This window comes from Bombus terrestris, chromosome 12, assembly GCF_910591885.1.
Source record: "Bombus terrestris chromosome 12, iyBomTerr1.2, whole genome shotgun sequence".
Taxonomy (NCBI): domain Eukaryota; kingdom Metazoa; phylum Arthropoda; class Insecta; order Hymenoptera; family Apidae; genus Bombus; species Bombus terrestris.
In genome coordinates this window covers 3,233,695-3,249,894 of record NC_063280.1, presented here as the reverse complement: position 1 = coordinate 3,249,894, position 16,200 = coordinate 3,233,695, and the positions used below count along the sequence as shown (strand labels likewise).

The window sequence follows — 16,200 nt, the reverse complement described above, 5'->3', positions numbered from 1 at the left end:
CGGAAATGCAGTTTGTCAATAAATATTGACAATATTATATTGACAGTACATATTGATCCTTTTAGTTGAGAACCTTGAAATGCTGACAACATGTATTGATAGCCTGAGGATACCCTTAATGATATAATGATAATCTTACGTGTAGTTCGCTTCTATTGATACGTAATTACAACAGATCTATGATAAACATGTATGTGTTTTCGGCATACCATTCGATGACGTATATTACTTTTTACCATTCCATACGTCAAACTTTTTTCAAGATGTCTGATGATGAACCTGTAAGGATATAATAATATGTATATGCACACGTGTTCTGTAAGAATTTTTTCTTTAAAATTTTATGTCGTATAGAAAACGTCTAGCTTTAGATTTAAATATTAATTTCTCTTAAAATCGGTTTGAAATATTTCTGTAGTACCATCAAGAAAGAATAACTATTCGACAAAATCAAATTTTGATGATATGAGGATTAGAAACTGACATTACGATGGAAAAAGTTCATAAATATTCAATAACGAATATGAATCAATATAATTTTGGTGAAATATTCCACTTACCTGTCAGACAAAATATAACTTGCTGGAAAATATCAATACTAAATAGTATTGTATAATAATAGTAGACCACTTATTTTATTACAATTTATTCGCAATTATGACCCACTTTAATTCAATTAACAAAATCCAAAGTATTCTGGCTACTTATTGCCATCGATGATTATAATAACACATGTTTTACCGTCTTTAACAGCAAAGATAGTTTATCATTGCACTCTCGATCATAAAGCTAACGAGTCTCTTGACAATGTTGCTAGTTATTGCCGTGAACCATAATAATCAGTGTCATCATTTCCTTTTATTTTCTTGGAGTTTCCCGATAACTTTTGTAGACCACGAGCAACACGAATGCTACTTTCATTTCAATGTTTATACAGTGACATTGTATGTATGCCGGGTTAACGTGTTTTAAAAAATAATTTGTAAGTTAAGCCATACCTGTAGCAGCAATATACAGTGTGTTCCATTTATTTGTAAACGTGTGCAAATATGTAAATATTTCGAAACCTATGCGATACGAAGGAATGTTTGAAACAAATGCTGCACGATGGTAAAGAAGACATGTCATATCGCTATTTATCTTACTGTGCGACGACCTTGAAAATCTCTGTACATGTTTTTAAACGGTAACTATATTCTTTTATTACATATTCTTGTAGCAGATATCGAAGCGTTTTCAAAGCGCTATTTACTTGTAACTTTCTCATAAACTGCTATTGAGATACTAATTCTTAAGAAGGATAAAAAATTGTATACCTTTTAATGGTAGACGCGTAGGAGGAAAAGCGACTAATTGCTTTAAGGATAGAATTTGGCATACACTTATTTTCTAGAGCCACTATAATGTACAAAGTCCGACCGAGTAACCACCCCGTTGTTTACAATGGATAACGCTAAGACTCTGACGACGCATCATATTTGAAATTTAATGTCTCGATAGTAATTTATACGAAAGATGCAAGTAGGTAGTGTTCTGAAAACGTTTCGATATCGGCCGCAAGAATATGAAATAAAAAATATAGTTGCCATTTAAAAATAAAAATCTTCATAGATCTTTTCAAGATCATTGCAAAATAAATATCGGTATGAAATGCCTCCCTTGGTATTATATAACGTTCGCTTCAAACATTTTTCCATATCGTCTATAGTTTTCGAGATATTAAGATGTTTATTTAGGCATTTCCAAGTATTACATTTCCAGTTAAATGACACACACTGTATGATAAAAGGGACAAGTAGTGGCGGGAAAGTTATTTAAATCGTTGCATAAATCGCGATCGATAAAGCTGGCAAAAACTATTAAAATATGTATCATGGAAATAGGATATGATGTAATAATTTCTAGGTTCGTATAACATGATTAGTAATATTGTATGCATTTAGGAGCGAGAGTTTTCTGCTCCATTTCATTCAGTTTCGTAATAAATAATGTAATTGATTTTCGTAATTTCCAAGATTCGGAGCAGACGAGTAGCGTCACAGTTGCCGCAGCAAATTACTGCCGCGTTTGCGTATTTAATTTTTGTTGAAGTCCATAAGAGCGTTTTGCATTAATTTCCCGTCTAAGATTTGCATCCCGCGTGAACTGATTCATATGAATTTATGCTATCCTCAAACGGCAAATTGTCGCGGCGGTGACGCTCGTCTTTACCGAATCTAACTCTTTCTGGTTCTGCACATATTGTCGCATCATAACAAGGGGTAATAGCTATTTATTAATCTGCGAATGTTTATTGCAATTTGATAGTTTTACGGTTATTAAAGGAATAAAATTTTGATCAAGATTTGTTCTTATTATTATTAGAGTACCTTTTAAAAATAATTTATACAACTTTACATCATATGCGTTTCAAATTTCCCATAAATGCATAAAGACTCACAGTTTAATTATTATGTTTGTTCGAGTGTCGAGACACCAGATGAACGCAAAAAAGTAATGTACTGGTGACGTGAAATCCGTTGATATATTACTTACTGATACATGCAACTATGATAATTACGCATCTGTGGTTTAACGATCTTGGGACATTTAAATAAAAATCTAGAGGAGAGACAATTTTTACTCTTTTTTTTTTAGAACCTCTTAGTATCCGGAAAAATATGCAAAAAGTTATAATTAATAAAAAGTAGCAGAAGAGAACGCTACCTTCTACGATTGCAAGTACTTCCGTCGTTTATATAATAACCGTTTATAAATCTGAGTATTTGCGAACAGTGCATTATGAATTATGGAGATTAATGAAAAAAAATGTAACTTCATCACGATTCATATTTATAAAGTAGCTTACATACTAACGTATATTACATATATTAATCCTCAATTATCATGTATCTACGTAGATGTGTGACTAACAGCTTTGTTTCGCAGAATTGACTTTCCTGTTATGAAATTAATTTTAACAAGCGTTTTCAAAGAAAAAATGAATACCTTGTTTACTTCTATACATATTTCCAAAAAGCTCTATGTATAAAAAATTTTACGAATATCCAAAATGAAATATTTTAGTGATATGGGTTTACCGTGGTAGAGAAATAAAGAATCCTTTTCTTTTTTAAATAAAGTAGTTTGACTGGTGAAATGTTCAAAAAATATGTTTATACATTTTTCTGCATAAATTAGAGACAAAAAGAGTGATATAATTTTTCTCGAATAATTTATCAGCGCTAGGAGACTAAAGAAAAGAAAAAGGCAGTAGTGATACGATCATTAATGTTTGCCATTATCAGTAGACATATCATTAACTGTGAAATTACTCTGACAAAGCATTAATTCAAGACATACATAGTATATAGATCGTACATTTCTTTACTGGAGGATATTAATGTTATAATTATCCATGAGATGCATTATGTCGAAATTATTATGACTGAATGTTGATAATGTTATGTTTGAATTCTTTCATGAAAAGCGTATATCCCGTGACTTACAAACACGAATTTATAGCGCATATACGTGTTCCAATTGATTTTTAAACGTCATGCAGCAAATACAAAATTGCATTCAGAAAATTTTTAATCTGTATGTATACGTTATAGATATGTATGCAACACAAAAATATGTATACATCTGACATAATGATTTGTAATAAAAAGCACTTTTCACAAGTGCAAATTTATTTACGTCAATATCCTTAAAAATAATTTTCAGCAAATTAAATTTTATACTTCTAGGAATCATATAAGAAAAAATTATTTTTATTATTAAAAATACATACTACATCTGAATATAGACGTAAACTATAAGCAGTATGATAAACTGCATGTGACATAAAGTAATAAATTAATTTATTTATAAATTCAATATTAGTTGTACATATAGATTGAGTATGTTATAAATAATAATTAAATAATACATAAGATATATCTATATATTGGCTTCCATACATAGAAAAAAATTATTAACATTTTATATTTGTTATAATAAAAAATTTTTTGATAATATGTTTCATAATTACCTTTTTTCAATTTAACATGATTTGTTATTTTATTAATTTTATGATAATAATTCAAAAAGATGAATAATCAATCTAACATGGATGATATACGAACATAATAAAAATACGCCAAGTAAGCAATCTTAATAATTCGTTGTCAATGTTTCTTATCCAGATGATTACGATCTACCCTAACCTAAATCAGGTTAAGATTTGTCAATTACGTGGAAAAATTGTATCTTGCTGTACCCGTTTATATAAATTGTTGAAAAGTGTTAAATATCGAATGACATGCTGTTTATAAAGTGATTTACTTTACATCGTTTTAGTTTTTAATGTGAAACATAAATAAATACGAATACTAACAGTTTTACGTTGATGAAATGGAGTGATTACAAATATATTATATAAAAAGAAATAGAAAATTATGTTATTTCCTGTATACTGGTGATATCGGCAGTATTTCTGGTATTTAATTATATATTTTTATCAAATTTTAGTATTAATATTTATGTATTGATAAATAATTTGTTTGTTTCTAATACATGATAAAAATACATATGTATATTTTATGAAAGAGAGATATCAGATTGTTATGATTTTTTAAAATACATATTTAGTTCTTCAATTACAAATAATAACATTAAAAATTTGTTAATAATGTATGATTAATTGCAGGAAGAAAGTGGGTAACATTAGAAACTAATTTATTGAAATGATGATGGAGTTGAGTCATAGTTTGACTCTCAATGAGGATGCCCTTAATCAAATCCCAGAAGCTAAGAGGCCAGTTTTTATATTTGAATGGTTACGTTTCTTGGATAAGGTTTTAATAGCTGCACAAAAGGTATTATTGATTTAAATGATATATTTCCTTGTAACAATGTATTTTTGTCAGGCAATATATATATATATAATACATTTGTTGTTGTGAACTTTTATTTTATAATAATATATAACTTTCAGAGTGATATTAAGGGATGTCAGCAAAAGCTAGTAGAACAATTAACCAAACACATGCAAGGAGCTCCTGGGCCTCCTACACGAAGACTTATTGCAAGATGTCTTGCAACTTTATTTAGTGTTGGTGATACATTTTTGCTTTTTGATACTGTTAATAAGTGTAATGATATTCTTAGAAATAAAGATGATTCTCCAAGCTTCCTCCCAACAAAATTGTAAGTAAAATTCTTGTATATTCAGTTAGTAATAAATTTTATACATTCTGTAACATCTAAAATTTGTTACTGTTTATAGAGCTGCTATATGTTGTGTGGGATGCATGTATGAAAAATTAGGAAGAATGATGGGCAGGTCATATGAAGAAACTGTACAAATATTAATAAAGTCTTTACGTTCTGCAGAGTCACAAACTCGAATAGAAATTATGCATACTCTAGAAAAGGTAATATTTGATATAAAAATATTAAAAATATTAAATATTTGATATAAAAATATTTGATATAATATTTGATTAAAATTATTTTGAAAATCTTACATATATTTGAATTATTAGGTTTGTGCTGGCATGGGATCTGCAATTACAAATGTTCATAAAGAAATATATAAAGTTTCTAGACATTATCTTACAGATAGGGTAATGGCTGTAAGATGTGCTGCTGCAAAGGTATTTTATTATGCTTTATTTAATATTTTGTAAATATACTGCTTAAAATATATTTGATAAAATATTTTCAGTGTTTATTAGAAATGTTAAACCATGCATCATTTTTGTATACTACTGAAATAGAAAGTGTTGCTACACTTTGTTTCCGAGCATTTGAAGGTTCGAACTATGAAGTACGATGTGCTGTTGCAAAATTACTTGGTACATTGGTGGCAATGACTCAACTTCCAGCTCCAAAAGGAAAAAGTCCTTCAGGTATTTTGAATCTGCACGTTCAATTATGCATTATGCATTATGCAAGAACTATTTGTTATTATTATTATTTTAGTTACACAAAATAAAAATTGTAAACAAATTTCACTTGACGAAGTCTTGAATATTTTAATGTCTGGATTTTTAAGAGGTGGAGTAGGTTTTTTGAAGGGTACTGGAGAAATAATAAAAGGAAATTCTAGTGTTAACAGAGAAGTTCGAGTTGGAGTTACACATGTAAGAAAAAATACAAAAAATAACATCTCATATTCATTTTATAAAACAATCTAATTAATTATTCATTGATATTTTACAGGCATATGTTGTATTTGTTCAAATGCTAGGAGGATCATGGCTTGAACGCAATGTTGGTACATTAGTTGCACATGTACTTGATCTTGTAACGAATCCAAAAGCAGCAAGCTCACATGTTGATGCTGTCTATTCTAGAAAATGTGTTAACTTTATATTACACGGTACTGTAGGGAAATTATTAGGAGAAGGGGCTCAAGCTGCTGCATGTAAAGAAATAGCCTACATTATTTTGAAACAGATGAATTCTATTGGTAAAAATAATTTTTTTTAGTTTTTATTGTTATAGTAATTTAATAGAATATACGTATATATATTTTTTATCTTTTTATCCTAAATTTTTAGATTTTAGTCCAGAAAACGCAAAGGACTGTAACCAAGAAACATTATTCAGTCAACATTTATTAGTTTGTGCACTGCAAGAAATGGGAAATTTGATCTTAGGATTGGGTACAACAGCTTGTAATTTATTGTCTGATCAATCTTTGAGTACGTATCCTAGATATATACGATATATACTTACTAATTTTTTTGATATTTATATTAATTTGAATGTTTTTCCAGATTTAATTGATACCATTATGGCTGTTTTGATTCATCCATGTCAAGCAGCTAGACTTGCAGCTTCGTGGTGTTTACGTTGCATTTGTGTAGCAGTACCAAGTCAGATAACACCTCTAATTGATCGTTGTGTAGATGGAATAGAAAATATGCGTAGTTCACCAGAAGCAATAGCTGGATATAGTAGTGCATTAGCTGCAGTTCTCGGTAGCGTTCGTTTATCGCCGCTTGGAGTTCCACATACAAAAGGAAAAGTAATTATTTCTAAGTAACATTTATGTCCCTTCATGTGATTTTATGATGGCATAGAATTTTGTAAAACAAAAATAATTTCATTTTAGATTATATTTAATACTGCAGAAGAACTTTTGAGAAGCGCAAGTCAAAACAGTCGTTTATCGTTAAACAGAACACATGCTGGATGGCTTCTAATTGGAGCTATAATGACTCTTGGTATAGTAAACTTAAAACAATGTGTTGTAGAACAATTAAATAGTAAATGTATCCGCATCCTTAAAATATTATATCTAATAAAAAACTATGGGTTTAGGAACGGCGGTGGTAAAAGGGTTATTACCTAGAATGTTGTTATTATGGAGAAATTCTTTTCCTCGTTCAAATAAAGAACTCGAAAGCGAAAAGGCTAGAGGTGATGCTTTTACATGGCAAGTGACTTTAGAAGGTCGAGCTGGTGCATTATCTGCGATGCATAGTTTCTTGTTACATTGCCCCGAACTTTTAAATGACGATATTACAAGACGGCTTCTAACACCAATTGAATCTGCATTGGCAATGTTAACAAAGTATGTTATATTTATATATATTTCTGAAATATTTCTATTTCTCTAATATTGCTTCCAACATATTCTTAGTTTAACGTTATATCCAAAATAATATTTCAGTTTATCACCTGTATTGAAAAATTATGGTCAACAATTAAAGGCTCCAGCTGCTATGGTTCGTTTGCGTTTATATGAAACACTATTATTATTACCACCTCAAACTTTTGAAGGTAATGATAAATATTTGTAATTATAAGAATTATGTGGAGGTACTACTTAAGGAAGCGAATAATTGCAAATATTAAACAGGTTCTTATACACATCTCTTAAGGATGTTAGTATCAGAGTTTACATTAACTGAAAACCCTGGAAATACTACAACTTCATTATTGCGTGCAGTTTGTCATGCCAATGATTCTGTAATCCTTGGTACATGGTTACAAGAAACTGATCATCGTACAATTGAAGATCAAGTATGTGTTTTAAAATACTACTTTATAACAGTGTTCTACATACATTTTTCATGCGCTCTATGTGTAAATGCTGTTAACATATCTTTCATATACCATTATTAACTTTTATTAATGTAGAAATTTAATGTAACAACTAAGTGGTCAAACTGTAAGGAAATTTAACATATATAATATTAATTGAAATTAACATTCATATTTCCACTCATATCCAGATGGAACCAAACAGAAGGGCAGATTTGGAACATGTGAGTAATGTTCTATGAAGCCTTTCATTATCTGCTGTTCATCTGCACAATTTTCCTTTTACACTTTTTTTTATTTCTTATGAATATTGTAAATTAATTTATAAAATAACGATAAATATTAAGATTGGTAGTCTCAATTTATACTTTGTTTTAAAAACTGTTAATTATAATTAATTTCACATTCATGGGTTCTATTAAGATTTTATTTTTTACTTTGTATTGTTCATACTATTGATAGTAAAAACAATAAAAGATAAAAATGGAATTTACTCTATCTACATATATATTGTATTTGTTTCAGCTGCAACCAAATAGCGCTGCAGGGTCTGGAGCTTTGGAACACAATCCATGTTGTCTTTATAGACCTGTACCACAAGTAATGTTTTTTAGATTTTATTAAAAATATAGATTTTTTATAATGATTTTAATTCCATTGTTGCTGTTTTAGGACGATATAATTCCTGGACCTTTACCTTTGGGAGTTGCAGTCATTGATCTCTCTGTATCCCTGTTTGGTCAGATCTTCCCACGTGTAGCAAATAAGCATAGATTGCAAATGTTAGATCATTTCAGTGAATGTATAAAACATACAAAATCTGGTAGACAAGAAGCAATACAGATGAACGTTTTTACGGCTGTGCTAAGCGGATTAAAGGGACTAAATGAAGCAAAAACTGGCTTTGGTCAAGAAGATGTTAAGAAATCTGCGACTAATCTCATTATTGTAAACATTGTCTTATAATAACATTACAGTATATTTTCATTTTATTCGTTATAGAGAACTTAATTGATGTTGTTTATATTATAGAGTGCTTTGGTAAGTAGTAATTCGATACTAAGATGGGCAGCTGGAGAAGCTGTTGGAAGAATGGCTCAAGTTATTTCTGATCCCAAATTTACGGCGGAATTAGCACAAACAAGTTTTGACCGCTTAAAATCTGCTCGCGATGTTGCTAGTAGAACTGGTCATTCTTTAGCGTTAGGGTGTCTTCATAAATACGTGGGTGGGATGGGATCTAGTCAACATCTGAATACAAGTGTCAGTATTTTACTCGCACTTGCTCAAGATAATTCATCTCCAGTAGTACAAGTGAGTCTATATTGATATATGTATAGCTAGTTTTAGTTAGGTACTCTTTAGATTACTCTTACATAGTCTTTTATGTGTAGTTAGTTTCAGTTAGGCACTAGTTAAACAAATTTAATTTTATTCTTTTATTCAGGTATGGGCATTGCATGCTCTTGCACTTATAGCTGATTCTGGTGGACCAATGTTTCGAGGCTATGTTGAACCTACATTATCTTTAGCATTGACTCTTCTTCTTAATGTTCCTCATTCTTATATTGATGTACATCAGTGTATAGGAAAAGTATTATCAGCTCTTATCACAACAATAGGGCCAGAATTACAAGGTCCATAGCTTTTATCATACTTCAATTACAAAAGTTTAAATACACATAATGTATATTGATTGTTTATATCTTTAGGTAATACATCAACGATTTGTATGGCACGTTCATCGTTTTTGTGTGCTTGTGCAATTATGCAAGATCATCAAGACCCTCTTGTACAGGCAGAAGCTACAGGATGTCTTCAGCAACTACATTTATTTGCACCAAGACATGTTAACTTATCTTCTCTGGTTCCTACACTATGTGTAAGGTTTACACTACATTTATATTTCATTTGTCCCATATAAATGATATAAAAATATTTTTTTATATTGAAATTTATTTTATTTATAGCGAACTTTATCAAGCAATCATTTGCTTTTACGTAAAGCTGCAATCTCTTGCCTTCGACAATTGGCTCAACGCGAAGCGAAAGAAGTATGCGAACATGCAATGACATTAGCTAACGAAAGTCGAGATACCAATATAGTAGAAGGTCTTGTTATAACAGAAACTGGTCTACCGGGGGTCTTGTTTAGTATGTTAGACACAGAAACTGATAGCAAATTAATTAAAGACATTCATGACACGCTAACAAGTATGCTGCAAATTTTAGCAGCAGATCATCTATCTCAATGGTTGTCCTTATGTAAAGATGTTCTTACAATAGCTTCAGGTATTATAATATACTGTAATATGTCAACAAAGATAACCATTGCTAAATTGAATAAGATTAATAAGATATTCATGCTTATGACGTATAGAAACATGTAATAATGAAGAAGGAAATACTATTGACGTTGAAGATAGTACTACGGATACTGATAATGCAGATACAGAAGGAGATGATGATCAAGCTGAATTTCATGCAGACGAATCTACAAAACAACGGCCAACTATTACACCAAGGTGGCCAACTAGAGTATTTGCAGCACAGTGTGTTAGAAAAATTGTCGCTGCTTGTGTAAATAATAAACAAGCGCACTTTGATCTTACCTTAGCGAAAGAGATGCAAACATCTAAGGGAAAAAGTATTAATTCTTCAAATTGTAATATTTTTAAATATAACTACCAACTTATAACTTTACTAATATTTCCTAATTACAGGCGACTTTCTAGTATTACATCTTTCCGATTTAGTACGGATGGCATTTATGGCCGCGACAAGTGATTGTGATCCTCTTCGGCTTGAAGGATTGAAAACATTACAAGAAATCATAGATAAATTTGCCAAAGTTCCTGAACCAGAATTTCCTGGACATTTGTTACTTGAACAGTTCCAAGCACAAGTAATTAATTATAAATATAGAATTTTGAGGTATATTTCATAAATATATCACATCATTATTTAATAATTATCACAGGTTGGAGCTGCGTTGAGACCTGCATTTTCAGCAGAAACAGCATCGCATGTTACAGCTGCAGCATGCGAGGCATGTAGTGCTTGGATTGGAAGCGGAGTTGCTAGGGATCTCAATGATCTTCGTAGAGTACATCAGCTACTAGTATCTTCTCTAGAAAAATTAAGGGAAGGACATACACGAGCACAACTTTATAACGAAAGTTTGTTAACACTTGAAAGATTAGCAATTTTGAAAGCTTGGGCAGAGGTAAGAAACAAATTATAATACTATCCTTTCTTTCTTTATATTTATTACTTTCTTCATCAGGTGTATGTAGTTGCTATGGTAAAAGATGGTTCTGCATTAAACAGTAAAGACACATTCAATCAAAATTCGAATCAAATTGATGATGATAATTGTGAAGATTTTGGGAAATTTGAATTTCAAACTGAAAGTTTATTAAGCTTAGTGCAACCAGAGTTATTAAGTTTAAGTCAATATTGGCTAGCTGCCTTGAGAGATCACGCATTACTTTCCTTACCTCCAGGTATAAATAGTCTCTGTGCTGTATATAATTTTTTAAATTATTTATACAAAGTACTTACAACAATAAGTCAATATTTTATTAGAATTTTCCAGCCAATTACCTCATGATGGTGGAGCTTTTTACACAACAGATACAATGGAATCTGCTCGACCTCATTATGCTGAATCATGGGCACCTATTTTACATGCTGCAACACTTTGGCTTAATGCAAAAGGATTTGGATTAGAAGAGAGTAAAAACGAAGTGGAAGCATCAAACGCAACTAATAATAATAACAATAACAATAATAATAACAGTGATGTCTCTACTAATAATACTACAAACGTTGAACGTTTCCATTTATTATTTGGTAAAAATCCTTCAATAATATTAAATTAAACATTATATCTTATTTTTCAGACAGTTATATTTATTAATTATTTTAGGTATATGTATGGAAGCATTATGCAGCCCTCGTGCTTCAGAGTCTACTCAAAATACAGAAACATGTTTAAATGCATTGTATACTTTATTAGATTCTACTTGGGCTCGTAAAGTTTTAATTACAGACCGTTCATTACCGATTGAATTATGTAATGTTCTTCACAGGCAAGTCCCTTATTTATATAAATATAAATATAAATATACATATTATGATATCTTACTGTATATTTTGTTGTAGAATGCTTTTAACAAGAGAAAGTTTCGTAATACAAATGATAGTAATGGAAGTTTTGAAACAAATAATGAAAGCAGCACAAGAAGATTTGACAGAGAGAAAAAAATCTAAATTGGAAGGTAAAAAAATTTTGTCTTACATATTCAGGAAAATTAAATATACAAATATGTATATTATTTTATAACAGAAATAACACCAGCACATGAAGAAACCAATGAAACTCAACATGTAGATTTACTAGGGGAAGGAGAAGAAAGTGGTGAACTTAATCCTGGAAAGTCATTGGTATTTGCTGTTCTAGAAGTGTGTTTGTGTCTTTTAGTCCGACAAATCCCAGCACTAAATCCTAATCCTGATGGAACAACAGCGATTTTATCCCAAAGGGGATATATGCCATCTGAAGAAAGTGGAAAACTCATAGCTGCTGCTCTTAATATAATGGAGTCTCTTCCTACTCTTTGTTCTCCTCAAGGTAAATATATGCTTTTAAACAAAGTAAATATTTATTTTTAATGCATACTCTTTTAATATTAGGAGCTGTAGCAATTTTACCAACACTCCTGTATTTATCAACTGGAGTGATCAGAGAAACTGCAGTCCGTACGGACAGTGAATCCAATAAAACAACATCAGATACACCAGTTCATGCAGCTTTACATTGTATAAAAAGTCTTACCACAAATAAATATGCAAAAGATCATAGAAGTCAGGAACAATGGACAAGTCTTTTACAAAGTGCTCTTGCCAAAATCATTGATCTGGCTAAAACCGGTATTTGAAGTTAAAATTACATAAAATTTGTTTTGATACTAAAACATATTTAGCTAATAAATTTTTTAAAATATATTTGTAGGAAATGATGAAACGAAAATGGACGAAGTGGCGATGATGTTAGGTATTGCGGTATTTGTTCTTCATGCATCTTCTGAAGTTGTGAGTGCACCGAATTTACAATTTCCGTGTATAAATCATTTTAGACACGCTTTCCAGTCAGAAAACATAATGGTAATAATGTTTCAATATTATGTTATACATTGTTTATAATTTGAGATATTTACCCTTTGAAATTTTATAGGTCAAATTAAAATGCGTTCAAACATTGAGAACGATATTTTTACATCCAGATCGTGCAATAAGCACTCCTTATATCCATGCATTAGCTCCAAGATTAGTAGAATATCTATATAGTGACAAGAGTAAACAGATTACAACTGATTTAGAATTATCTTTCACTTTGGAATGTATTAGCACAGTTGAAGCTCTTATAGGACTTGCCGATCTTTCACATCGTACGTATTAATCTGTATTATTTGTATTTTATTTATTACATAACATTTACAATAGTATATCAATATTAGAGTAGTGTTATGACAAAAAGTATGTTACATGCTACTCAGGAGACTTTTTACAAGGTTTGTAAAAAGAGAGTAATATGTTTACTTTGTATTTTATATGATAAAATGCAGTTTATTTGATTAATTGTAAATTATTTTAAATTTGTTATAATCTTAACATATTTTTGTAATTAACTAGGCATACAAATGTTGACTTTACTTGTGCCAATCCTAATTAATTATTTATTGGAGGGAGATCAACTACAACATGCTTCCAAATATCAATTAAGTCTTCATCAACAAAGTTTTCAATGGCTTAATAAGATAGGACCAAAATATCCTCAGGTACTTAGTTCATGTTCAAATAAATTCGTCTTTAAATACAAAATACAAAATAAACATAAATCTAGTATCTAAGTATTCAATATTTTATTTTAGGAATTTAAGATGTTAATGTCTCAATCTACAGAACTAAAAACTAAATTAGAAAATGCAGTGAGATCCACTCATCAACAAGCACAAAGACATACTAGACCAGTAGATCTTGTAAAGCCACAGATAAAAATTTCTACACCATCCATTAAACTCAAAACAGATTTTTCAAATTTTAATTGAAACTTTCTATAATCGAATTTGACATGTTGTATATTTATTGGGGAAAGAAATGTAGTTTATTTATTATAATTAAAACTTTTATAGCTTTAACAATTAAATATATGTTACAGGAATAATACAAACAAAATCTAGGTTTTTATTTTTTAAACAAACATTATACTTTTATAACATGAAGAGTAAAAAATAAGATAATGTAAAAAAATAGGACATAATAGTGTTTCTAAATAATATACAACATGTTAAAAATAGTGCATCTAATCCTACTAATGAATAATAATATATCATCATTGTATTAGTTCATTAGTTAAATTCCATGCATGACGTGTGGAACAGATATAAGATATAACTTGATATTATGTGTAAGATAAAATATTTTAATTATGAAATTTTCATAAAAATTTCATTAATATAAGTACTTGTTTCATAGTACTTATTCCTTAGCACTTAGTATTATTTAAAATAAAATAATGATTTGATTTAAATATAAAAACATTTAAGAAGATAACATTGGCATAATTATGCAATATATAAGTTCAAAAACTTTTTTTTCATTGTACGGATTTATGTTCCTTAAATAAAGAAAATTATTGCTTTTGTCTCTTTTAGTAAATTTTATATATAAAAAATTTAACGTAATTTTGAAAATGTATATTAAAATTGTACAATTATATTTATTTAAAAATGTAAATTGTATTTTATAGAAAATTTTAATAATTCTCTTAATTTTATTTATATCTTTATAAAAAATTGAGATAGTAGGGATTACATCAAGGCACAATAAAAATTATGTAAAGTAGTAGAAAAGTGTAAGTATTTTATATTCCATAACTGAAACAATCAATTTTCATAAATTATTTTTCATACAGTTAATTTTCATATCATATAAAACTATAATATTTTGTATTATTAAGTAAAGTTTATTTAAAAAGTATTTTATATTTTTTAAAGTATAATTTTGATACCTTAAAATTTGCATAGATTATTTACAATAATAATTATATTTTACAAACTTTAATTTCATACAGTGATACATAATAACAAATATAACAAATAGTTCAATATTTTAAATGAGTAGTATAAATTTTCATTGTCTAATAATCTGTAGTATTAAGATAGATATATTAAACTATGTATACTGTCAAATAAATTAATTACATAACAAAGAGCAACATTATATGTGTTATAAAATAATATAATTTATACAAAATTATGCTAATCAAATACAAAAATATTAGAATAAAACATAATCATTATATAAATGTAATATGAAATACTCCTTTATAGCATAAATTAGGTAATAAAATATGAAAAATATGTTATATTATTATTAATTATTATTACTATTATTGCAATATTAACTTTAATATCCGTTAAACTAGTCAGATAGAAATGTATTAGATATGATATCGGAAATTATCAGATATAAGCAAACAGACAAACTTAAAAATATATTTAAAAAAACCTGTACTGCTTTACTATAAATATTTTCAAAATATTACAATAATAATTAAAATTTGAAATATACAAACTACTTACTTAATAAAAGACATGTTGAAATTAAAATAATATTTATGTTCATTTAAATGTCTGTTTTTCTATATTACTTCTATGTGTATACTTATCACACTAAATTTTGATGTAAATCTTACAAATATTATGCTCATTTTGTTTCTAAAACCAATTATAACTTATATTGAAATTTTAATTATAATGAAATATTCAATAGAACATTAGGCATTTGACATGTATTATAATAATAATAAAATGTATTGATATTGTATTAGATGTTAGATAATACAAAGTATTAAATTAAAATTTGATCCTTTACAGATATATACATATGTAAGTTATGAAAATAAAATATTAATTGTGTACAGTTACATCTTGCATTAATTTCTGTTATAATTTCGATATTTTTAAACTTAGTATAAACCTTTATTAATTAGGTAAATTAATAGAGTTCGATTTAGTATCTTTAATAAATTAAACCTATTGTTGCAGAAATATCAAATGAATTAAAAATTCTGTTATTTCATCAAGTCTAATTACTTTTCATCAAGTATAA

General features: G+C 28.7%; 1 protein-coding gene across 3 annotated transcripts; it reads left to right on the top strand.

Annotated features, from left to right (window-relative positions):
- The first annotated feature begins 4,164 nt into the window (after positions 1-4,164).
- On the top strand, positions 4,165-14,725 carry LOC100650336 (HEAT repeat-containing protein 5B). Of its 3 annotated transcripts, XM_012314569.3 has the most exons (35): positions 4,165-4,462; positions 4,673-4,841; positions 4,961-5,172; positions 5,252-5,399; positions 5,511-5,621; positions 5,693-5,876; positions 5,950-6,110; positions 6,190-6,439; positions 6,531-6,674; positions 6,750-7,000; positions 7,088-7,199; positions 7,297-7,549; positions 7,649-7,758; positions 7,838-8,001; positions 8,214-8,246; positions 8,548-8,622; positions 8,695-8,970; positions 9,055-9,336; positions 9,470-9,659; positions 9,735-9,904; positions 9,993-10,314; positions 10,403-10,669; positions 10,746-10,927; positions 11,003-11,248; positions 11,309-11,528; positions 11,611-11,877; positions 11,954-12,116; positions 12,190-12,305; positions 12,374-12,658; positions 12,721-12,957; positions 13,040-13,191; positions 13,262-13,475; positions 13,584-13,598; positions 13,720-13,865; positions 13,959-14,725. In XM_012314569.3, the coding sequence occupies exons 2-35, from the start codon at positions 4,710-4,712 to the stop codon at positions 14,133-14,135; spliced, it is 6,267 nt and encodes a 2,088-aa protein (XP_012169959.1). In that variant the 5' UTR covers positions 4,165-4,462; positions 4,673-4,709; the 3' UTR covers positions 14,136-14,725. The 3 variants fall into 3 exon arrangements, with proteins under 3 accessions (XP_012169959.1, XP_012169960.1, XP_003399515.2); XM_012314570.3 differs by lacking the exon at positions 8,214-8,246; XM_003399467.4 differs by lacking the exon at positions 13,584-13,598.
- The last annotated feature ends 1,475 nt before the right edge of the window (positions 14,726-16,200 follow it).